The sequence below is a fragment of the Nycticebus coucang genome, chromosome 14 (assembly GCF_027406575.1).
Source record: "Nycticebus coucang isolate mNycCou1 chromosome 14, mNycCou1.pri, whole genome shotgun sequence".
Taxonomy (NCBI): Eukaryota; Metazoa; Chordata; class Mammalia; order Primates; family Lorisidae; genus Nycticebus; species Nycticebus coucang.
The window spans coordinates 29,422,483-29,448,213 of NC_069793.1; the positions used below are offsets into that span (position 1 = coordinate 29,422,483).

The following is a 25,731-nucleotide window of genomic DNA, read 5'->3' on the forward strand; positions in this document are numbered from 1 at the left end:
AAAAATCCATTGTACTCGATTCTGACATGAGAACAATTGGAGAATAGGGGAGTGGAGAGGGGGAAGGAGGGAGTGGGTGGGAGGGGTCACAATTATGAGAGGGACTTTACCTAACAAATGCAAGCAGTGTAACCTGGTTCTTAGTACCCTGGATGATTCCCCAACAGTAAAAATAAATAAATAAATAAATAATCATTTCTCCAGTTTGCTTAAAAATGAAGAATTTTGGTGAACATAGGCAAGGGCTCGCTGGCGTGAAGAAAAAGAGAACCAACTTCTTCAAACTACTGATTATCAGACAGACTTGTCTGTGGCATGGTCCACAGGACTTAAGAGACCTGGTCTCCCAGGGCGGGTCCACGCTCATGTCTCTCAAGTGTAGTCTGGGATGTCAGAAAAACGAGGCAAACTGGAAGGACCACGCCCGCATAATTCAACCAGGCTGAGGACTCACCTGATCCTTGCACGTCCTGAATATTGAAAACACAATTGGGTGTTTTTTAATTGGATGTCCTAAAAAGTGAAAACAGCTCTATCCCTTTTTCTCCTTCTTTTTACTTTGTGTTTCTACACATATGTTACCCAGTGCCTTGTTCTTTCTTGGCAATGAATGCTCGTGAGTGTTGTGGCTCAGCCCTGTGTGCAGATAGGAGGGCTGATGTTGCTGTAGGTTCATTAATGCTTATTTTAAAGCAGTGGTTCTCAACCTTCTCAATGCCATGATGTATTTTCATTGTTACAAAGGGGTTGAGACCCACAAAGGGAGCTCTCACAACAGAGCAATGCTGCTGGGGTCATTAACATCTAGGCCTGGCGGAGATTCCCACGGCTTGGTCCCAACCTGCCACCTCAGCAAAAAGGGAAACAAAATCCTATATTGTGCAATTAGACTGTGAAGCTTGTTCTTGGGACCTCATCAGATATAAAGTCACACATCTACCCTTGATAGGTTTTAATAGAGAAGAGTGTCAGACGTCATGTCAGGGTGAAAGAAGATAGTTTTTTAATCTGTAACTTATTACTTGGAAGAGGAAGAGTTTCCAAAAGTTAGATAAGTACCCAGGGATGAAGAGAGCCTTTTTTTTTTTTTTTATGAGTGGTTCTGAAAGGTCTTAGGATTTATAAGATGCAGATCTGATTAAGGGGGAGACAGGAAAGAGAGAGGAGAGTAGAGCAGAGGAGACAGATGGGGTGTCTGAAGATGGAGAAAGATGGTTGAACTGGGATTTGGAAAGGAAGGGTGAAGGAAGAAGGTGATCAGAGATTTACTTTTTAAACTTCTATAATTATTTCGTTCCTTTTACTGTTACTTTCCCCATGTGTCTATTCGTCATTGGATGTTTCCTCCAAGAAACCATCCTCCAGAGATTCTTAGAATTTGCTGAACATTTCTTTTTTGACAGTTCACTGGGTGCCAGACTCTAGCTTAGGAGTTTTGCTTATTTCCTTTAGTTTTCTTGGCACTGTGGGTGAGATGTTATTCCCATTTTGCAGGTAGGATGAAGACAGGTTGAGGAATTGCGCAGATTATTCCGGGAAGGTGGTATAGAACTCAAGCCCTTGGATAGCAGCGTCTGGCATGTAACTACCAGGAGTGCTCCTGTGACTCTTGTCCCCTGGCCCCCTCCCATGGGCCCGCTCTGCGAGTTTCCACGTGGCGGGACGAGGTCCAACTTCTCACGAGGTTCCACGCAGCGCGGGTGGGAGATGTGCCTCCTGCATGCAGGGGGATTGAAGGGGCAGGCGCAGAGGAACGCAGCCAGCGACCTCTCACAGAGCGGGGTCCCAAGAAATAGCCTGGCTCCGCTAACATCTCCCAGGCGCATTTACACTTCGCAAATCTGTTGCTCACAACCGAGGCCCTGCAAAGGGGGTTATTTTGGGTCCCATTGTCCAGATGGGTAAAGTGAGGCTTTGCCTTCCCTGTGGTCACTGTGTCGGCAGGTGGTGAAGCCGTAGGTGTCGGCTGTGTCCCAGAGATAATAAAAGCTGCGCGGGTTTCATCATTATTATGCAAAGCCGGCTGGGAGGCTCGGACTCTCCTTTGCACTAGCCCATCTGTCTTCGCGCGCCGCCCCCAGGACTCAGAAGCCTGTAGGGAGCAGAGCCGTTTTGGTGGAGACGCGGCCCCCGCGGGTCACCTCGGCTAACTCTCGGAGCCTTCCCCGCCGGCGCCCCCCGAGGCTCACCGATCTCAGCTTAAAAAAACAAACCACAACAAAAATTCCCCACTACTACCTCCTCTGCATACCCTCACCCCCGCCGCCCCCAGGGAGCTGCATTAATATTAATCTCGATGAATAATTGAAGGCCGGAGATTTATTCGGGCTTCCGCAGGGGAGGGCGCGCAGCTGGGCTGCGTTTTGGCCGTGCCACCTGCTTGTCTCAGCCACTCGGTTTCGTGGTGCCTGGACCCCGGACCTGGGAGGATGGGGTGGGTTTGCCAGCCTGTGAGCTTGGGGGTGAGTGTGAACTGGAGCCGGTGGGCCAGGGAGCGAGGCGGAGCGCCCGAAGCTGCTCTAGAGGAGCAGGGACGGAGGGGCATCCAGGGTCTCCGCGCTGCCGCCTGCGCTTCCCCCCGCGCGAGGTGACTCCGGGCCATGCGGACTAGAGGGGAAACAATAGCGACTGCTTAGCTCCTGGGCTCTTGCCACCCGCTGGCCAGGCCTTCCCGGACGAGCGGTGGGGCCCCTTTTCTTATTTGGCTAATTTATGGCTAGGGGTTGGGGGCGGGGTGGGGGAGGGACGACAGAAGAGGGATCGCGCTGAGAGACTGGGGATAGGGGGCGGTGGTTAAAGGAGTCGCCCGAGGCGGCGGCGCGGGTGATGTCAGCTCTCGACGAAAATAGCGAGGGATCGCCTGCAAATCCCCAGCTCCGGCGGGGCTAAACCTTGCAATCCCTCCCCGGCCGGCGCGGAGCCAGGGCGCAGCAGCCTCCACCACCTCCCCCGGCGCGCACACACCGCACACGCGCGCACGCACGCTCACACTCCCCCGCACACACATTCATCGTCCTCCCCCTGCCACCACTCTCGGTGCCTGCCACTCGCAGCGTCCCCGAGCCCAGAAGCAAAGCACAGGTGGCAGCGGCGGTGGTGGTGGCGGCGGCGGCGGCGGCTGGGGCGCATAGCTGCTGTGCGTCCTCCTGCAGCCCCGGGGTGCAGTGCTCTCTAGGGGAAGCCACTCTCCAAGTCCCTGAGTTCCCAGTCAAGAGCCACCCAGGCCGGCGGAGCGGAGCGCGGGTCGCGCGCGGTGGAGAGCGGGGACCCGGATTAGCGCCCGCAGGAGCCTCTAGCGCCCGTTGAGGCGCTAAAGGGCTTATCCAGGAGGGGGGTGGAAGGGCGGGGAGAGGCTCCCCCTTAAATACCGCTCCCGACCACACTTGCGCTCACCCCCAGCACCCGCTCACTCCCTCGCCCGCGGCCGCCGGAGAGCGCTGAAGAGGAGGGGGCGTTCCCCAAACCATGGCATCCAGCGAAGGGTGAGGGGGCTTTTCTCTGTGCCCACGGGGATGCGAGGTCTGAGCGCGGGGTGGTGGCCTCTCCTGTCCTGGATGGAGACAGAGAGTCGTGCACCGGGCGTCGGAGATGGTGACGGAGCGGTGTCTTGGCTGGGGGTGGCATGGTGTGGAGGGGATGGATTTTCTTTCGTGGAGCTTGCTGCTTAAGCTTTGGAAGATGAGAGGGACGGAGAAGTGGTGTTATATTATTTAAAGGGGTAAGGTACGTTGGAGGCGTGAAAAAAGAGTGTGAAGAAGAAATTGTCTAGAGGTTATTCTTGAGATTTAAAAACAATAAGGGATTAGGTACGGTGTGAGACGGCACGGACCAGGAAGCTGCGCCCTGAGCGCGGAGCCGCTGGTGCGACTCAGGCTGGAAGGTGGGGACCGGCCTGGAATGAATGAACCCAGACTAGGGCCGGGGCGGGGCGAGATCGGCGCGCTTGGCCTTGAACGCCAGATTTGCGGAGCCGCCAAAGAGATGCTGGGCGGACTCCCATTGCTCCTTGCCTCTGGATGCCGGAATCTCCCTGGCCAGCTCTAAGGAAGAGATTTGGGTGCTTCCCGGGAGGAGGCGGGAAAACGTGGTTTGGGGCAAGGGCAGGAAGGCCGAGACTCTGGCGAGGAAAACGTGGTTTGGGGCAAGGGCAGGAAGGCCGAGACTCAAGCTGTAGCCTTGGCTTCCCTATTTCGCCTGAGGCCCTGGAGTCCTCTCCTGCCTTCTGAGAGCGCAGTTGACTTGGAGAAAGCTCCCGGTGATAAACAGAGACAGCTGTAGTTAGCCAAAGGGAAAGGGGGATGCAAAAAGCAAAAGGTGTCCCTGAACCAGCATCTCCCAGGAAACTTTTCTGGCTTGGTAGAGCCCGAGTGACAATTAAAAAAACTGGGGGAAGCTCAGCATTTTGATTAATTTTCAAAGTTGCACTAGCCACTTGCAAAAGATCATGAGATCCACGTTATGGTGAAATAAAAATACCAATGGCTCCTCCGGGCTCAAGTGCAGAGTCCTTGGTGCTGGCACGTTCCAGGATTTTCCTAATAAATTTTACCAGTTTTGCAGGCTTGTTTTAGGGGAGTGGGTCTCTAAGCAGGAGGGAAGAGCTGTGTCCAAAGCTAGATCTCCAGATGCCAGCCTCTGATAAGGGGAAAATACTTCTAAAACTTGTCTGTGTCCAGAAGGAAGCCTGGAGTCTTTCCAAAGTGCTCTGGCATCTGGTCATAGCATGATATTTCTTTTCTCTTTTTGCCCTAACAGTTCAGCAGTGTGGACCTTTTAGATTAGCACGTCTCTAAAAGGATACGCTAAAATGACACCTGTGTACAAGGAGGCGACCGTCCTGGAAGGATCTCTAGAAATAAAACTTAAGAGCCTATGTGACTCAACATCAGTGCCTTCCCTTGTTTAACTTAGAGGGCTTTCATATCAGAAAAGGTATAAAGGCTTCCAAAGCTATAAAATTTCTAATACCCTTCAGGGAACCTCTAGATGTACCCCTGGAAGACATCTGTGAAAAAGACAGATGAGGACAGTCTTTCAAATCCTCCATCTAACTCACTTCCTCTTTTGATGATCAGACGGAGCTGGGAGAGGTTGAGACAACTACAAAAATCCCCAGACTAAGTGTGGTTATCTCACCTTTATCCTCAATGAGAGCTGGCAAATGATTGGACTGACACCACACAGAAGTGATTCTCGCATTTCGAAAAGACTCACATCCAATTAATGCCATCTTTGTGCACTGTGAATGCTTAAGGAAAGATTGGCTGAAGGTACTTGTACTTAAGAGATGAAAGAATTGAAAAAAAAAAATGGAAAGGCTAGGAAGCAAATATAGAAAGATCTATGACCCATCAGTGTTGAACAGCAGTAACTGATGTGTAAGTGACATAAAGCCCTGGTCTTTCCTTTACTGCTCTCCTGTGCTCTCTTGCCTTTCTTCCAGGAATGTTTCTGAGTATTGTTGGGTAGAACCCACAGGTAAGGCACTCTGGGGAGACACAAAGAGGTCTAGGTCCAGCTGAGGTCTTTTATTAGTTAATTTGTCCCTGTGGGTTGGTGGGCGTCTCTTGCCTATTCTGGTATCTTTGGTTAATGTGCCTTATAAAAGAAAATCCACTAAGACTCTTCAGGCTAGTCTCTTTTGTTAACCTGGGTCCTCTAACAATATTGAAACTGTTTCCTTGAAACACATATTGCCGAGAGGGAAGCAAAAATAGCAGTGTAGTTCTATACTTTCAATTTATGTATTTTCAGTTTCACACTGTTTGATCCAGAAAGTTTGGGCAATGCGGTACTATGGTAAACCGACCCTTCTGGTTAACATTTATTCGGGGATGTCCATTACCGTCAATAACACATGTTGATTACCAGTTTTTAAGGAATTATTAGAAGCAGTAGTGACATCTTTTGTTTGTTTAGCACTCCACTTTCAAAGCTCATTTGTGTACATCATCACATTTGATTCTTCCAATAACTCTGTGAAGCAGGCAGTCCAATGAAAATAGACTTTGAATATAAAATTATATATAGAGAATGTAATGTCATCTTTTCAGGAAGATTCTGGGCATTGGCAAAGCTTTGAGGTTATCATCTGAGTATGTCCATTATCATTGAAGAGTGTGTTGGGCATGGCTGGTGAGGAAGATGACTGGCTTTCTCTCAAAACTTTAGAATACATATCCTGCAAATTGCCTTTTGGAACATTCTTTTTATAACCCATGCACTTTGTATTTGCCTTTGCAGAGCAAATTCAACCATAGTCTGGTTATATGAGAATTTTGATCATTTGTAATAGGGATTATGAGCATCCAGTTTCTATAAAAACCAACAGTGGACTCTTTGGTAGATCTCAGGCCTTGAGTGGTGTTTTCCTGCAAAGCAAGGTCTAATTTGATAGTTGAGTATTCTTTTTTTCTGAGTCCACTATCATGGCTAGAATTACTGAGATGGCCTTTAAGTCCCTGACCCAAATTGGAAAGAGATTATAAGTAGTTGGTTCCGGACAGGCTAATGTCCATTATTGACTGGGTCACAGTGGATGGAGTGTCCAAATGGTGAAGAGGAGGCAGGGATTTTAGAAATATGTTCTTGGAGGTGACTGGGTCACCCGTATGTTAGAGACACAAGGCAATCTGTTTTCCCATCAGCTCCCAGGAGCCCAGGGGTCAGGGCCAAAGCCAGCCATAAGGGCTTAGGTTTCAGTTTGACTTAGAGAGAAAGTGAAACACAAAACTGCTGACAGCAGAAAAACGTTGGCAAAGGAGACCCCCTGAATTTATTATTTCAAGCAAACAAAAGCAAAACATAACAATTGGCCTCTCCCTCTCCCCTTGGGAATGAAGCTGAGGTTAGCCTGTGGAGCGGAATTATTGGAAAATGGGTAGAGGGCATGGCACTGGGGGTCTGGAAGGGTTTGCATATTGCATGCCTCAGGCTGGGCTGAAATTTTCATTTCTCATTTTGAAGAAAACAAAAATCAGTGTCCTTGGGTAAAATAGATATTAGTAAAGCTATGAGAAAGCTATTTTATGTTTGCTAAGACGGTCTCTGGTGAGTAATTGAAAGCTTAATTCTCTAGAAATAATTTCTAAACCCAAATGAAACTTGTGAAACGGAGACTACAGGTTATTAAAAATAAAAAAAAAAAAAACTAGATCTGCTCATCAGTATCCATGGCCCTTTCTTTTCTTCCTTTATGCAACACGATCAGGTGTTGTCTCTTTTCACTTTGACTTTAAGGGATGTGTCAGACAAGGAAAGGTCCTTAACAGATGAATCTTTGGCTGCAAAAACAAGCAATATTTAACAGCAAAGTGTGAGATTTCTAGGTCAGTGTGCCATCAATCTTGCAGTTCCAGAATTGCCAAGCTTTTTCTTACTTTGAAGCTCAAGGTTGATTTTAATGAAAATCTCCCCACCCCACCCTCCTCCATGGCTGTATCACACAATGCCCAGATTCCTGGTTTCCTCCCTTGAAAGGCAAATTGTTTCTCCTATTGAATGTTTTCCCCATTGGACTGGCTTGCCTCTTGGAATCAACCGAATCTACTCTTCATTTCAATCGCTTGCTTCAATTATTTTTAATATATTAAAACACCAATATTTAAACAACTTCTAGCGATAGGAGACAGAAGGATTATTCTCAAGATAACATTTTAGCTTTGTTTGCATTTTAAGGACTTGTCCTTCCAGTCTGAAAAAATAAAATAAAATAAAATAAACCTAACAAATGTAGGCACTGCTTTGCTGGTAGCCTTTGCTCCCATGCTCTTAACAGCTTGTTGGAGGCAGGCAGGATGCTTCGTCGAAAGGGTTTTAGAATCCAGATTACAGAAAATCTCTTTATTTACCAGGATCCTGAGCTCGCTCTCTCCTCCCTCTGCCCACCCCTCACCCTGCAACTTTCTAAGTGCCAAGTCCTTGGGATGAATTAATTAAAAGAGTGTTTAAAAATATCTCATTGCTCCATCTCCACGTACTCCACATTGATTGGAGGCAGATGGGCTGCATATTTGTCTGTAGAATAGAAAGAGACTAGCGTCTCGTTATAAATCTGTCTGGTTGGCTTTAAATGATGTTAGAAAAGACAATGGGCCAGCAGTATTAAAGGAGAATGAAGGCTAGATCTTTAAAATTTTGAAAAGAATACCTCATTTCCTGAGCGTTTTTTTTAAAATGTTTTTTAAGTGTGTTGATATTTATTTATCATTCATTTATTTATTTCATGTCTTATTTAGATAAACAGGTAAGACCACTGTTTGCTGAACTGCCGTCTGGTGTTTTTGGCAAACTCGGCAGCTGCTTTGGATTATAAAGTCATTGAGCAAAGACTGCTTTAAAAATGGAATGAAGGGAATGAACGCCATTTTGGCAGCTGGACTTGATCTGTGTCTATCCTGGTCCTTTCTAGGATAGATGATGGCAAATGCTAAAAGACCTTGAATGACGTCCTTAGGGACGAGGAGGGAGACATTGGCCCCGTACTCCCCGGTATATTCGAAGCTTCATTTAAATTACAGAGAGTACTTTCTTCTGTTACGTTTGGTCAGGAGGGCCATCTGTCACTTGCCATTCATAATCTGGCACAGGACTTTCAGTCATGTGGGCCTGCCATCCTGGGTTCCCAGCCACAGTGCTCTTAGGACAACAACGCTGGTGACAAAGTTGGAAGCGGTACAAAAACCTGCCTGCCACCCAGTTCTTTGCCCAGCATTAGAAGTGGGGTACTGGGTGCCTCTGGATGGGTCGTGGCCCCTAGACATATGTTTTTTGGCTCACAGAGGATTTTGAACATGTTTTAATTATTTGATATACTTAAAAATCTTTTACGTAAAAAAAAAAAAAATTCTGATTCTGGTTTCTCTTAAAAATTGGGAGACCTGTCAGGTTTGGTGGCCTGTGCTTATAGTCCCAGCTATTCAGGAGGCTGAGGCAGGAGGATCACTTAAGCCCAGGGGTTTGAGGTTGTTGCCAGCTACTCTGATGCCACTGCACTCTACCTGGGGTGACAGAGCAACACTCTGTCTCAAAAAAAAGAAAAAAATGGGAGACCCTATGACAAAGAACCTGCCCTTTTATCTTGGTCCTGAGTAATAACAGCCCAGCATTATTTTAATCACTTTAACACGTATTAACTTATTTAATCCCCACAACAATATGATGCAGCAGGGGTAATTGTTATCCCCATTTTACAGATGTAGAAACTGAGTTGTAGAAAGATTAAGCAACTTGCTCAGGATTTCACAGCTATTGAGTGGCAAAGCCAGGCCTTAAACCTGACCTCCAGACCTCTCTATTGGGAGATTGAGAACTGGAGTCCATCCTCTTAGAATATACCATTGCCGGCCAGGCAGCCAGGTGTGGTGGCTCAGGCCTGAAATCCTAGCACTCTGGGAAGCCCAGCTGGGAGGATCCCTTGAACTGAGGAGTTCAGATCAGCCTGAGTAAAAGCAAGACCCCATCTCTACTAAAAATAGAAAAATCAGCTGGGAGTTGTGATGAGCTCCTATAGTCCCAGCTACTTGGGAGGTGGAGGCAGGAAGATCCCTGGAGCCCAGGAATTTGAGGTAGCTGTGAGTTTCAAGGCTTGGGATTGGAAGAATTATTCAAAATCAGATTCCTATGTACATAAGAAAGGCAATTTTAACAACTTTTTTTATTTTAAACTCCTTAAGGACGTCTTATTATTCCTTCAACTTTGGTCTGGGTTGTTTTTAGTGGAGATTTCTTTTGTAATGAATGGTTGTCAGGAAGCCCATACCATTGTCTCATCTAGAAGCTGTGCTTTGAATCAGTCCAGAGCATGACCACATTGATCTCACCCTTTGGAATATTAAGCCTTGGGTACATGGTTGTTAGTGGCAAATGTAGCTGAGCATTGAGCAGCCTTGGGCCTTATTTCTTCTTCTGCAATCTTCAGGTGCGGCTGGTTAGGGCTGCAACTTACCTTATTCTTTCCTGAAACAGCTACTGGCCCTGTCCTACTAGGAGTGGGACTAATGTCATTTATTTCACAACAGATGCAAACAGTAATGACCTGGGGATGACTTGAATTGAGAAAGAAATCTTTCAGAGGCCATATTTCTGTGTTTTTAAGTGTGGTACAGTTTGCTCATCACCCAACAGATGGCAGTAAATGTCAGCACTTTGCCCAGACCTGTGGTTTTACTCCCTTTGGAAGCCCTTCAGGGAATCACAGTGCCTGATTATTAAAAAACGTTTTTCAGCTGGGCACCGTGGCTTTCGCCTGGAATCCCAATACTCTGGGAGGCAAAGGTGGAAGGTCCTTTGAGCTTAGGAGTTAGAAATCAGACTGAATCATAGCGGGACTATGTGTACTAAAAGTAGAAAAATTAGCCAGGCATTGTGGCTGGAACCTGTAGTCCCAGCAATTTGGGAGGCTGAGGCAGGAGGATTGCTCGAACCCAGGAATTTGAGGTTGCTGTGAGCTATGATGCCATAGCATTCTAGCCTGGGTGACAGAGTGAGACTTTGTCTCAAAAAAAAGAAAAAGTTTCTCTATCAAATATATCATTTGACAATAGTGAGACAATTGCCATATATTGACAGTGTTCATAGGAGTCACCATAAACAAATATAAACGGGATCATTTGTTTGAACTTATTTCAAGATTTTGTGACTACATATATACATGCCTTCACTAAATCCTTGAAAAACTCTTATGAAATATAATGCTCATTGTACAGATGGAAAAACTGGAACTTAGAGAAGATTGACTTTTATGCTATTACCGGGTTTATTGCATTTTTTGCCACCCAATTCTGCTATCCACATTTTGCAATTAATTCACATTTCCTCAAAATGTCACACATTCTCCCTTTGGTTTTGCTTTTTGTTTTATTTTGTTGCTCCAGGGGTTGTCTCCAATCATGTTGATCAGAGAAAGCAAGGTAATTAAAAAAGAAAGAAAGAAAGAATTTAAGAGTCTTAAATTGTTTAAGAATCTTAAAGAATTTAAGAGGCAATGCCCAAGAAGGATGGCAATGATTGTAGGAAGAAGTTAGTTTTTTTGTGAGTGTAGGTATCAGACTGAATAGAAAATGCTTCTATGAAAAAACAAAAAAAGAGAATATGTGTAGGTAACAGTGAATGATTGTGAGACCTATTTGTAGACATCAAACCAGAAAATTACAAATGGAAGGAGCATCAGTGCACGGAGGGAGAAGAAAGGCAAAAGAAACATAAAGATTTGGTTTTCTTTCTTTTTTTTTTTTTTTGGTTTTGTTGTTGTTGTTTTCTTGGTCTTTACTTAATAGGACAGTTGGGATCAGAAGGCCAGCTTTTTTTTTGAAAGTGGCTGGAAGTCCACATGAACACAGCACAGGCAGACAGACTTGTTCAGGGTGACTGGTTGGTTACCAACTGATGGCACGCATCTCAGACATTCCCTGGGGAATTTGTTCGGGTATCACTTTTTAAAATTTAAAGGCAACATCGGTCTAGGGAAAGTGGCAAAGATTAAATATTGGACTAATTTCTAAGAACGGATTAGAGAATAATGGAATTATGGATTGCATCTACCACCCCAGTGTTTTTCTGGAATTCAAGGTCATCAATCAGCAGAGCACTGAAAGGATGGTTGGTTTTTAGACCGTGACTAATTGCAAATATTTCAAATGAAGAATTCATCATTCGTTAAGAGTTTATCTCTTAGTCTGAGAACATCCAAATTTGGATCCTTTTCTTAGATATGGAGAGTTTGGGTTTGAAGCAGTGCTGCTGGTTGGTCCCAGGCAGAGGGCTCTGAGATGGAGACTTGTGTGTGCAAAGTTTATGGGGGACGCTCTCAGTACAAATCCTCACAAGCAGTAAAAGCAGCAAGGGCAGATGGAGGGAGAGGTTTAAACAGTCATAACAAAGGCCTCAGCCCACCCGCGGGGAGCTCTGGCGCAGGGATGGCTCTTTAGAATGGTCTGGGTTGAAGAAAGAGCCTTGGCCTTTTTACCCCTGTAGTAACCAGCCATGAATGGGGCTGTGTTGGGGCAGGGGGCCTGGTGCTGGGTGAATACCAAGCAAGGCTTAGGAGGATGGCGGGGGGTGGGAGAGAGATAGAGTTAAGGGGTATCACTTCTCAACACTCCCAGCAGCCTGCTGAATAAATCCTTCAGGCCTGAAGGTAGGGAGGTGGGGATCTGGGCATTATCTCATTGTATTGACCATAGATTATATATTCAAATGTTTCAGAGACAATAAAAGAAAGAGTACGGTTGCTTTCATTCTAAATATCCAGGCCCCACAAACCTATCATCGGTAATAAAACACTATACCTTGCTGGTCGAGGGCTACAAAATTTCAATGATCTCCATCTTATACAATATGCTGACTATACTTAATAACAATGTGTTATATTATTGAAAATTGGTAAGAAAGTACATTTTAAGTGTTCTCACCACAAGAAAATGATAAACATGTAACGTAATGGATGTCTGAACTATCTTGATTTACTTATTCCACCTTATTGCACAGTGAATACCTACTATAATAAAACACCACATTATATACTGTAAGTAATGTGTAATTGTTAATGGTCAATTAGAAATAAATAAATAAAGCTTTACCTTAAAAGGAGGGTGTGATAGGGAGAAATTGGAAGGGAAAGTGGGTTTAATGGGCCAGGTGGGGAGAATTAGGGGTGACTACCTTCCTCAGTTTTAGCTGTGTCCCCTACAACTGCCAAGGATGGACAATGGAAGCCCTTCTCTGCCTTCCGGTCTTTTTAAGGATGGTCCAAAGGAAAGATGGTTATCCAAAATTTCTACCTTAAAGAGAGAAATCAGCTCTGGTGACATTAATCTTATTTCTATCGAGAGTGGCGAGTTTAATGGAAGGGGCCAGAAGGAGTAATATGGACAGATACGTTGGGAAGCAGAGTATAGCCATTATTGATACTGCCACTGTAGCAGCAGCTGTTTTCGTATTCCTGCTGGTGGTATTTTTTTTTATTTTCCCCATGGCGTCTTTACCTCGTGGAAGGTGAGCAATGAACTGAATAATCCCTTTCTGGAATACCCACGGCATTGTTCTATTGATTCAGGAAGTCAGGCATTCCGTCAGCCTCCAGCCAAAGGTGCCTGTATGTTGACACTGTCTGCTGGATTCCATTGGTAAATATTAAAATATGTTCAGAGATGAAAGAGCAATTTTGTACATAATCCAAGGCCTTGTAGATTATACCTCTGTGAGAAGTTCCTCTAATTTTCTCATATCACTTTACTCTGTTTTCGGAGACCAGGGCATTGATGGTCATCATCTTTGTGTTTTTATTAGGACAACAACTTGATTTGAGTGCCTCAGCTGTCAGATGATAGAAGGCAGGGCAAGCCAGCCGAAGCCTCATTGCAATTGTCTTTCTTGCCTTGTCTTGCCTGTTTTTAGTAGTGACAAACCTGTTGTTCACTGTGACAGACAGATATTGTGCATATTTTTCAGCATTTGGGTAAAGATATCACTGATTCTATTCAATCTGCATGTAGAAAATACATTTTGCGCATAGACTGTAAGGACCAGCCAAACAAAGAGGGATGAAGGATTTGCTATCCGCTGTCAGGGTGTCAAAATATTTACAAAAATTTTAAACATTTTGTCTCCTGACCCAGCGGATCTTTCTCCATAGCGCAAAACATGTGTTTTGCTTTATTAACAGCAAAAACAAAGCCCTCAAATATTACAAAATGGCATGAAGTAAAGAAATAAAAGACCATCTCCTGCCCCAATCTGGTACCCAGAAATACTCATTTTTGGGTCTACTCTTTGAACTATTTTTCTAATGCACATGTAAACATCTTCTTCTTTTTTTTTTTTTTTAACCCTTTCCAATCCAATTTTTCTGCCACCTGAATACTCCCCAGCTCTCATTTATTTGGGGTGAGAAAGAGGTTGGTAGATTACTTGTAATTATCCTACAGTTTTAAAAGCAAAAAAATACATATATGAACTCAACTGATGATTTTATCATCTTTTTAGGTTACGTAAAAGATAGTGTTTTTGTTTATTTTTGTTTATAAATAAACAAGAAAAATCACTGTGTCAAATTAGGTCCAACATAGAATTGGAAAGCATGCCTCAACAACTCTGGTCTAGAACATCCTATTCTTAATATGCAAATTGATCATGTTATACAGACTTTTGTATAATTTAATTCTTACTGAATACTTGTAGGTAGATAAGCATGTGATATATATATATATATATATATATAAACACACACATATATTTACATATAACATAAATAGCACATCGGCTTGGCTCCTGTAGCTCAGTGGCTACGGCGCCAGCCACATACACCAGATCTGGTAGGTTTGAATCCAGCCCGAGCTGAGCCTGCCAAACAACAATGACAGTTACAAAAGAAAAAAAAAAAAATAGCCGGGCGTTGTGGCGGTTGCCTGTAGTCCCAGATACTTGGGAAGCTGAGGCAAGAGAATCACTTAAGCCCAAGAGTTTGAGGTTGCCATGAGCTGTGATGCCATAGAACTTTACCGAGGGTGACATAATGAAACACTCTCTCAAAAAAAAAACAACAAAAAAACACTAAAATAAATAGCACATAAACCTATTTTAATATCTGATAAAACTCCACTGCATGGTTATATATTATTGATTTAACCAGTCCTTGATCGACAGACTTTGAAGTTATCTCCAAGTCTGTGTTATTATGACAGGATTAGGTGGAATGTGAATTGGGGGGAAGATGAGGCAGAGGGCCTGAAAGCAGAAGATGACAGAGATGGCAGCAATAATTTGGGTGAGAGATAATGGCCTGAATCAAGGAATATGGCTTATCAGGTCCCAAGGACACTTAGAAAGGCTCAGTGACAAGGTGCATATGGGGTGAGCAGGGGAGTAGGCTTAATGCCATCTCTAAGGTTCCTGGTTTAAGCAAATGGGGTGGAGTGAGTGCAGAAAGGAAATTCAGGAGAGAAATGGCAAGTGGGAAGAAGAAAATGGATTTGGTTCTGCACACTGGGTCAGAATTATTTTTTGTGAGTCTCTGTGTATGGTGACAGGTGGGCCTGATGGGGGCACTGTGTAATCATGGATGTAAATGTACTCACCCACACTGATCACAAAACTAGAAAAAAGAAATGGGCTGAGGGGAGAATCCTGGGGAGTTCTAGTGTGCAAAGATGGGCAGAGAGAGGTGATGCAAGGCGCACAGGGTGCTGAGAAGTGAAGAAGGGGTCAGAAGGGAGTGGGTATCTGGGAGTGGCCGATAGTGCCACGTGCTATAGAGAGATCAGACAGGAAGTACTGAAAGGCGGTCATGGTTGTTGGTTCAACCAATTTCAAGGCCATCGCTGACCTCTGCCAGAGTGGTGTTGGCAATTGTGGCTGTGTTGCTATGGGTTGAGAGTGGGTAGAGAGAAAATGAATATAAATGATTTTTTTCAAGAGTAGTGGTCAAAGAGGGGAGGATGGTGATTGGGAAATAGATACAGGGGAGAGCAGGTTTCCACTGTGGCTTATTTGTTTTAGTTTTAGTTTAGATGGGACATAAACATGTCCCTAAGCTGAGGGAAAGGCCTGGTCAGTGAACATGACAGAGAGAATCAGAAGCATGGCTAATTCATGGCTCACTTTGGAGGTTCCTGCAGGGGAGGGAAGGGTGGCTCTGTGAATACTTGGCCAGAGCTTCCTGCAGGCTTCCTAGTTGGCTGATCCCACAGCAGAGGGACGCACATCTCCAAAGGGAGAGGGAGTAAAAGGTCACCTGCCTACATTGCCAGACCCACACAGTCAACTGGTGATCTGCAGAGTGACAGATGGGGCAGCCGGCTCTTCTATAGCCCATGAGTTGGCAAACTAGAGTTGGATGTATTTCCAACTGGGTTTTTTTGTTTGTTGGTTTGTTTTAGATTTGCTTTAAGCCTTTCTAAGTCTCCTTCACTGGAATTCTTCTCTTTCTCCCCTTAACCCTTCATTGATGAAACTTCTCTGGACTCAGTCTTAATCCCAGCCTCCTACCCGGCCTTGCTTTCTCTCTGAGCCACTTCCTAGACATTTACATGCCACATTTAAATGCATAACTGTTGAATGCATCAAGCTCGAAGTTCACATATACCACATATCCCACGCTCCATATCCCATGACCTCGTTCGTGTCTCCATGTGTGCAATGCGTAGAAGTCTTGAAATTACCATGGTACAATGGACCTTAGATATTCAAAGTCAGAAATGTAGATATTACCCCTGCCTTTTTTGTTCTGCAGACTCATCCCTATGCCCTCCTGAATTTCTCCTATCTCAGTAAATGCCACTTAGATATTCAAAACCAAAAATGTAGATATTATCTCTGCCTCTTTTTCGTCCATCAGCCCCAACTTACAAGTTTACTCAGTTCTATTCTCCAAAAGGTACATTAGGTCTGGTACCATTTTCCCCCATTATAATGGCCATGACATTAGCCCAGACAACTGTCATCACTTGCTTGGAAGCTGAACAGTCTCCTAACTCTCTGTTTTTCAAAAACCCCATGGTCTTGCCTACCTTTTCATTCTCTTTTCCCACAACCACTTCCTGTCCTCCTCCTATGGCCATTCTTCAGATGGCTGGTGGTGGCATCCTCTGATCCTAGAAGAGCATCCTTTGGTCGTCAGCTGAAAAGCCATTTCTCAGAGAGACCTTCTCCTTTCTCTTCGTTCCTCCTAAACTAGATCTCTCTTCCTAGTCCTACATCATTCCCCCATTCGCTTCTTTTCCTGCCTCAACTATAACTTTTACATATTTCACTTATTTACCTTCTCGTGTGTATCTCCCTCTCTCCCTGGAACGTAAGCCCCCTGAGGACTAGTTGATCCTCGCATCCTCCTAGATTCTATTGCAGCGCAGTCAATGAGCATCTATTGATTGAATACTCACCTGCATTAGCTGGGAGAAGGAGGGAAGGCTTCTCAGAAAAGCTGACATTTGAATGGGTCCATTCTAGGGAAATCTGTCCTTATTGCACTTGGTTGAGACCCTCTCCTATGTCACGTCATTAGAACAGAGTGTGCTAAGTGTTTTCTGGTCTGTTTATTCGCTACCTTGGTATCTCTCTGAGGATCAGGACTTATTCTTTGTGCCGCAACCTATCATCGTAATCACCATGAATGTTAGTGTGATTGAATTGTCTGCCTTGGGAAAGGGACATGCAAGGGCATAGGAGGACAGAAGGACAACAGAGCTAAGGTTGAGCAAAGATGTCCTTTTACTGGTTGGGATGTGACCATCTTGGTTAGGTTGTGGTGGTCAAGTGAATATCCCTGCTCACCAGTCAATAATTAGCTTTCTGATTGCTAGGGGTTAATAGGGTTCAAATAGATTACAAGAATAATCAGTTGGGCAGCAGCTCATCTTGTGAAGCCAAAAATACATTTGTCACAGGCAATCACGTCCCCATCCTGCTGTCTGGGAAAGATGATCAATGTTTCTATCTGCAGTTGTTATAAAATGTGATGAACTTTACTCAGAATGTCTTTGAGCCCATTTTCCATCTTCCCAAGACCACCTGCCTGCTCTCAAAATCATATCTGTCTTTTCCTTTCCCTTGCTATTTGTAAAGGAAAATAAAATAAAGAGAAGCTAGAATATCTTTGATATTCAGACACATATTTCTTAAGTCAATGATGATTTTTTAAATTGCATTAGCGAACAAAAATCAAGGGCTCAAAACTGATTTAGGGTAAGAACTGTTACCAGAAGCTGACAACATTGTTGTTACATTGGTCTGTCAGCATATTTTGTCATCCCTGGTAGAGTTCTCTTACCCTGGCTTCCTATGGATCTACAGATAATTCCTTATAGTTAGTATGTGTATTCTCTGGTAACCTAAATAAAAATGTTAGATGTTTTCATATTTCCCGAAATAAAGGGTTCCTTCCTGGAGTTTTCTGGTGACTGGATGTGCTGGGGGCATTTGTTGCATCCCGGTGGGATAAAGGAAAAGAAACTGTGTCCAGCAGTATCCTTCTTGATTCTGGGAGCCTTCACTGTGCAAGTCCTGTGAGTGAATGGAGGGTCCGTTTATGGAACTCCCTGAGTGGTTTGGGAGAGTCTTCACCGGCAACTACCCTCACCCTCCTTGTGGCAAGTGCAAGATTTCTCTCAGATTCAAAGCCAGTACACTCAAATGGCTGTTTCTGGAGTGAAAATACACTCAAAGCAGAGATGCTGAGTTTCCTGGTGTCCTCCCATACAGAAGCCGCTGCTGGTTGTGAGAATCAAGCAGACACAGATTGGCTTTCTCTCTCCCAAAGACAACTCTCTATGGATTTCAAGGCAGGTAGACTCCAGTTCTCTCAACAAGCAATTCACCTGTCACCCTCCAGCTGTCAGGAAGGGCAAGGCAGTCTGTCCAGGAGAGGGCGCAGTGGAGCCACCCCGCAGTGAGGCCATGGTGATTTTCCTGCTGCAAGAGCCAGAGGGTGAATTGCCTCTTTCCCAGGCCAGCACTGGCTTTTGTCTTGGTTTTTAAGGCAAGAAAGGCCTACCACTTTGATTATTTACATTCCCAGTGACCTGGAGTTGTTAGGTCAGTCAGGGGACTAGAGATCTCTGGAGACTAAGGCAGCAGCTGGGACACCTGGGCTGGGGCTGAGAGTGAGTTGACAGCAGCTGCCACTTAGCACCCTGGCCCTGGGTCCTCTTCCTGGTCCTCGTCCTCGGGCTTCTCCCTGGGAGCCCTCAGCTGAGTTCCAAGAAGATCTGCTGGTTTCAAGGCTCAGGTATGTGCAGCCTGGTTTCGTCCAGGTTATTGACCACCTTTTAAGGGGAAGAGGCAACCATGGGGCTAAAGGGAGATCTGGAAAGCAGGAGTGCAAGACATTTGAGGGATTGAAAGACCATTTTGAAAGGCTTGGAAAGGCTCCAGGATAAACAGCACAAGAAAGGAGGCAGGGAGACAGCTATTTCTCTTTTCAAAATGACTCAACCAGCCGCCCTAGAAGCCTCACTTGTGCTTCAGCCCAATTGGAAACACACAACCAAATTAAAATAGGCGTAAAAATGCTGCATTTTTGTTAACGGATACACTTCCTTTGGAGGCCACCAAGGAGCGGACCCATCCATGTGTCCATATGTTTGTTTAAACAGGACTTCTCACTGCTGACTGCTGAGCTAAGCTGCGGAGTAGGCAGGCCAGTAAGAGGAGGATGTTCCCGTGTTTTCAGGAAAATCAAGATTCTGTGCAGCTATGGCTGCAGTGTCTAGTTAGGGGGCATTTAAAATTAACCACCAAGTTTCTCCTGCCATTGGATCACAGGATATTTGTTAAATAAATAAATGAAAGCAATGGATTGCCAAATGAGTTCTTTCCCTCAAGAATTTCTGGTTTCTCCTTCAAGACAGGTCTGAGTTCTTTGGACTTAAACATACAATCTCAGGGAAGCAGGGCTTACTTCATGGGCATCTGACTTCATGGGGAGTCTTTGGTTTCATGCTATGCTGTTATCATCCTGAAATTTTTAATAATAAGGGGGCTCAGATTTTCATGTTGCATAAATTACCATATTTTGCCATATATAATGAGCTCCTGTGGAGAATGCTCACCCATATTTTTGCCCCAAACTTTCAGGTAAAAAGAAAAAAATCTTACATTTTAGGTTTTTAATTCAAATTTATACAGGGTGGACATAAGTTCCTGTGCAATTTAAATTAATTACTTTAATTATTATTAGTAATCTAATTTAAATTGCACATGAACTTTATGTCTCCTATTTAGATACTTGTTTTTTGTTTGTTTTGTAAGGGAATGTCAGCATTTTTTTTTAACATTTTAGGGTATGAGAAATTTCATATAACAAATAATTACAAAACACAAGAACAGGTACAAGGCGTAAGAAATTTGATGTACTGGTAACACATAGTCTTACCCATGTGTGATGCACGTCCTAGTTTTTCCCCTTGAAAGTTTGGGTGAAAAAGTGAACATTATACATGACAAAATATGGTATGTTTAGACCCATAATTGTGTGGCAAGTTCTATAGGGAAGCTAAAACCTGCGCAGACTTGTATGAAATACTCTTGATGGTAACAGAGAACATGATAAAGCTGATGGATAACCTTGAGAATAGCTGGCCTCTTGCTCTGCATGAGGATATTCCCAGAATGAGATACTTTGCATAAAACTGTTTCTGACAGGCAGTGTTGCACGGCGGTTAAAAGGATGTGTTTTATATTTAAAATGACCTGAGAAGATATTCCTGCCCTGTCATTTACTAGCTGTATGACTTCAGGGAAATTAATTAGCCTGAGATGCAGTTTCTTTATCTGTTAAACAGGGACACTGTCACCCACCTAGTAGGGTTTTGGAAAGGATTAAGGCAGGACAAGTGTGAAGTACTCAACGTAGTGCCTCAGACCCGGAAGACCCCTCTTTAGTGGTGATTGACATTGCTATTTTCAGAATAGCATTAGTGTGTTACTTTTAGCCCTGAACTTAGCCTGAGTTATCCAGCAGTTTCTTGACTTTTCAAATGAGGTTTCTAACACTTGGTGCGTACCCACAGGTATGTTTGCTAATTCTTTCTCATTTAGCCACAGGTGATAAGATTAGAAAGTCAGGTCTCAGACTTCTTTGATCTTATGAGTAGTATATTTGCACTAGTGGAGGTTTGTTGGAAAGTTTTTTCTCTTAGGTACTTTCAATCCTTGAACTATTTTTACTCACAACACTTCTGACTCCAAATGCGTGGTGTCTTTTCACCACCAGCTGGGTATCCTACAAGTCGAGTCATATGAATTGAGTTCATAACCAATGGTTAATAATCGCATCAATCATATCTACATAAAGAAAATACCTAAATATTGAGATTTGAAGAGCCTCCAGGTTGGTGAACACACCCAGGTGCTGGGAGCGAGGTGCACCCAGAGAGGCCTTCTTGGAGTAAGCATCAGATCCCACAGGTTCAAAGCTCAGTCCCTCAAACCAGCTCTTTTTTTTCAGATACCAATTGCAGGTCAAGGCCATTTATACTCCTGACCAACCAGATATAAAGTCAGGGGGTTTCCACAGCCCCTTCTCAAATTCGATAATTGGATAGAACAGCTTGCAGAACTTAGGGAGACACTACATATTTACCAGTTTATTATAAAAGATACAACTCAGAAGCAGCCAGGGAGGCAGCTAATGGAGAGGTGTGGATACTGTGGGTCACTTGTAGTCATCTGGCTTAGACATGGCCAGGAAAAGGACTGTTGCCGTAGATAGGGGGAAGGTCAGGGCTGCACTGGCCTCTGTCTTCAACACAGCAGCTTTTTTAATCCAGGGGATCTCCTGGAATATCACACAGACCAGCTCGAGCTGCAGTAAAATGTGGTGCTGTTCATGCATTTAACAGATGCTTATGGAGGGGCTGGCCCTCTGCTAAGTGTTAGGGACAGCTCTCTGGGGACAGCGAGAGCCACCGTCTGGCAGCCATCTGGAGGCCAGCAGCCTGACGCCCTCGGTAATAATGCATCTTGGTCTTCTGCCACCTGCCAGCATTACACTCCGACCAGAACCTTCTCAGAGGCACAAAGTAGGCCACAGAGATGTCTGAGTCTAGGACCAGCTACTTACTGAGTGAGCTTCAGGTTCTAGTCCTACCACAAAGTACGGAGAACTATATGGCTGGAAGGGTTTTAATGATGGGTGTGTGTCATATGACCAATGCGGAAACATACATGTATAGGTGTTTGGGAAAGGGTGGCTGTTCTAAAACATTATGATTCAAGCACAGTTGTGCATATACCTCTCTGGAACACCTAAAATTATGCCTTCATGATGTAGGAAATGTTCCAAGTGGGTTGATGCCACGTTTATCCACTGTCCCTCTGCAAGCACATGCATGCACCTTGCTGCTGTGGAATCTTCCAGAAGGGGAAGTCCTGAGGATGCCAAGCCTGGAAAGACACTCTGAGGAACTCTGGGCATCCCATCTGGCTGACCTTCCGGAGAACCTTTACTGCCATTGGGGAAAAGAGTATGAGAATCCTAGGAACCTTTAATTAGGCAGTCAAAGGGTGGACCTCAGACATCTGGTCTGGCAAGAAGTATCAATAGCAAACTCAATAAACATTTCATTGATGTTTGGCTCTGGGAATTTCTAAGAGTCTGTGCTGGATTGCCCAGCGGGGGCGCCTTCCCCTAAGCAGCAGAGCCCTCCCAGGCTTCCTCTTCTCCTGGTGACTTCCACAGTTCTAGACACAGGGAGGCGCTGTAGCCCCACTTTTGTCAAAAGACAGCTAGTACCTTCCCTGTCCCAGCCCTGAAAAGACTAGTTTTGCTTTGTACTTGGCAGAATTCACATTCTTTCTATCTGCCTATGGGGAAATCCATAGATCACTAATAGGTTGGTAATACTCTTAGGAAAAAAAAAGAGAAAATGTACACGGCTTCTTCAACCAGGAAACAAAAACTTATGCAAGCAACACATTTTTCATTGTACAACCACTTAAAAATAAGTATGAGCAAAAAGAATTCCAAGCAGTCCATGAGAATAGTGTTCAAAGTGTGCACACACACACACACACACAGGCATGCACGCAGGACAGGACGTCACGTGTGATTTGTATTTATTTACCAAGATAAGACACCACTCTGCAAACGATTCTGTTATTTGGTTACTCACTTAAAAATAGCCCCAGTAAACTTTTGCAGTCTTTCCCAGGCTTCCTATTCTTCAGAGTGACTTTGGCTATCCAGGACCATCAAACCTGGGGTTTAAAGCCCTAAGGTACAAGGGTTGAAAGTGAAAAACAAGGCTTCTTAATGAAAATTCCTAACTGAAGAGGGGGAGGCTTAAAATGCTTAAATGGAGTCACTCTCAGAGCAGCACCTGAGCAATACTGATTTGCATAGTGGATAGAGAGTGGGCAACTTCCTAAACCAAAAGAGCAGCTAAACCTCTATATTCCCCGAGGACATGCCGCCTTCCCCAAACTTGACCACATTTCCTTCTGGACTGGTTGATAGTCAGGTGGGCTGTTTGGTTCTCCCAGCTACAGCGGTGGAACTCAGCACTGTATCTTGGTGGGGAGACACACACAGGGTAGAAAGAAGGCACACGGTTTGTGGTCAGACTCACAGGCTCTGTTCCTGCTGCCCAGCAGGGCGACCTCAGTCCAATTAATTTAATCGCCTAGAGCCTCATTCTTAAAATGTGTCAATAAAACTCCTTTTGCTGTATTGTCCCCAGAATCAAGTCAGTAGCATGGGTGTGGCCTTGCACAATGACTGGCAGATGATGGGAACCTGGTGTTCTGTTAGGAGTCAGTGGACTTTTTCTGCAAAGAGCTGGATAGTGAAAGTTGAGGCTTTCCCAGCCACGCAGTCTGTGTCACAGTTACTCAAGTCTGCCATTGCAGAACAGCGGTGATAGGAGATATGTAAATAGGTGAGCATGGCTGTATTCCCATAAAATTTTATTTACAAAAGCAGATGGCAAGCTGGATTTGACCTGTGGGCTGTAGTTGGTTGACCCTATTCTGAGTCAGCCCTGTCCAGCAGAAATATAACAGAAGCCACTGAGAGAATATTACATTTTCTCGTAACCACACTAAAAAGAGAGACACAGGTGACATTTATTTTAAGAATATATTTTATATACTTCAATATATCTAAACTATTATTGCTTCAACATGTAGCCAATATGAAAAATCATCACTGAGACATCGTACTTTACTTTTTGGTGTTACTTTCTTAATCTACTAGGTGTTATAAACTGAATAGGACAGCTCATTTTGTATTGGTCACATTTCAAGTGCTTAGTAACTGAATGGGGTAACACAGTGTAGGTGGTGCTTCTCACCCTGCAAGTCATAACCATTTCATGAGTTGAGAAAGCAATATACTAGAAAAAACCCAATTTTAAAAATATAATGGAGGAGAACAGCATGCAGAATGCATGGAGTGCAGAGAGGATGTGGGTTGCCTCCTGCAGTTTTGCGTGTGCATGCATGTGGGTGTGATGTCTGCGTACATGTGTGCACGAATGTCTGTGTGCATGTCTGCGTGTGCATGCATGTCTGTGTGGATGAACGCGTGTGCGTGTCCATGCCTGTCTGTGTGCGCCTATGTCTGTGCATGTGTGTGTGTGACACTGTGGGCTGAGTCATAATGAGAAACAGAAGACATGATCTTCCTGTGGGTTGCAGTCAAATGTGTTTGAAATTCACTACTTCACCCACTAAAGTTTTTCTTTCTATTCTTAAATCTGGCTAACTGAAGTATTTGGCTTCATGCAGTCAGTGCCAAAGCTATCGACTGAATGAATGTCTAAAACCAGCCAAACCAGTTACCAAATGTCATGCTGAATATTTAAAAAACACAGATCAAGATTTCAGGCTTTAAACTTCATTCTCTCTATACTTAGTTTTAAAGAATCCTTGGTCCATAGCTAGCAAGCTGAAACCTGGAGAGATGAAACGCCTAACTTACACCTCAAACCGGAGGGGTGGTTTGGAGGAGAGTGAATGAGGAACTCCATGAGCTCGGCCTCGAGAACAGCTTCTTCCCCTGTCCATGGGAAGGGAAACTGGGTCACGTCACCCAGTCATTTAAGTGTCACCAGTCATTTTTGCTTGGAATAGTTTTGAATATATGAAACAGAAGTTTAAGAGATATTGCTTGGAAACATTTCATTCTCTTATTGATTCTCTCATTGACTCATCCGCAAATATTTCTGAGCCTTGAAAGTTGAATCAGGTGCCGGGGAAACCAAAGAGAAGAGGGACAGATTCTATGTGCCAGCAGCCCACCATGCTGAGAGGCATTATCTTTCCATAAAAGTATGTCTGGGATTATTTAGGGTGACGTGGAGAAGAGCTTGTTGTGTCTGGCATGTTGTTCCACAAAAGATGGAAATGTGAAATTGGTAAAACTTGCTTTTGTTATTTTTTACTTTTAATTATTACGGGTATGTAATAGTTGTATATCTGTGATAAAACTACCCCCACCCCTGTTCTTTAGCAATGTGATAAAATCTATTTTAAATAAATCTATGGCTCATGAGGTCTTTCCTTTTATATAAATCACCTTAAAAGTTATTTAAGGTCTATTTTCTTGAAGAAAACAGAATGCTGGATAAGCCCCAACCCCTAATTGATTTCCATTGTCTTCCTTTCCCACAGGGTTGTGTGTATAAAGAGCAAAGTCTTTGGATTCAGGCAGACTTGGATACAAATCCTGCCTCCACGACTTCCAGACTGTAAAGCTTAGGTCATATTCTCCAAGACTCAGCTTCCTCATCTGTAAAATAGGGCTGATAATGCTGACCTCATGAGGTTGTAGTAAAGATTAGTTGGGAAAATACATCTTAAGGAAAAAAATTAAGTGCAAAAATTACATTTATATATGATTATTTTACATGAGAAAAATTTTTTTTATTAAATCATAGCTGTGTACATTAATGCAATCATGGGGCACCATACGCTGGTCTTATAGACCGTTTGACACATTTTTATCACACTGGTTAACATAGCCTTCCTGGCATTTTCTTAGTTATTGTGTTGAGACATTTACATTCCACATTTACTAAGTTTCACATATATCCTTGTAAGATGCACCACAGTTGTAATCCCACCAATCACCCTCTCTCCGCCACCTCCCTCTTCCCCCCTCCCCTCTCTTTACCCCTTTTCCCATTCTTAGGTTTTAACTGGGTTATAGCTTTCATGTTAAAGCCATAAATTAGTTTCATAGTAGGGCTGAGTACATTGGATACTTTTTCTTCCACTCTTGAGATACTTTACTAA

The 25,731-nt window shown here is 44.1% G+C and overlaps 1 protein-coding gene across 1 annotated transcript in view; it reads left to right on the forward strand.

Annotated features, from left to right (window-relative positions):
* The first annotated feature begins 3,117 nt into the window (after positions 1-3,117).
* The window catches only part of SLC1A2 (solute carrier family 1 member 2), a 161,355-nt gene continuing 138,741 nt past the window's right edge, over positions 3,118-25,731 (forward strand). The window contains exon 1 of the mRNA XM_053560074.1: positions 3,118-3,482. Coding sequence (XP_053416049.1) covers positions 3,466-3,482 — 17 coding nt within the window. The 5' untranslated portion in view covers positions 3,118-3,465. The remainder of the gene's footprint in view (positions 3,483-25,731) is intronic.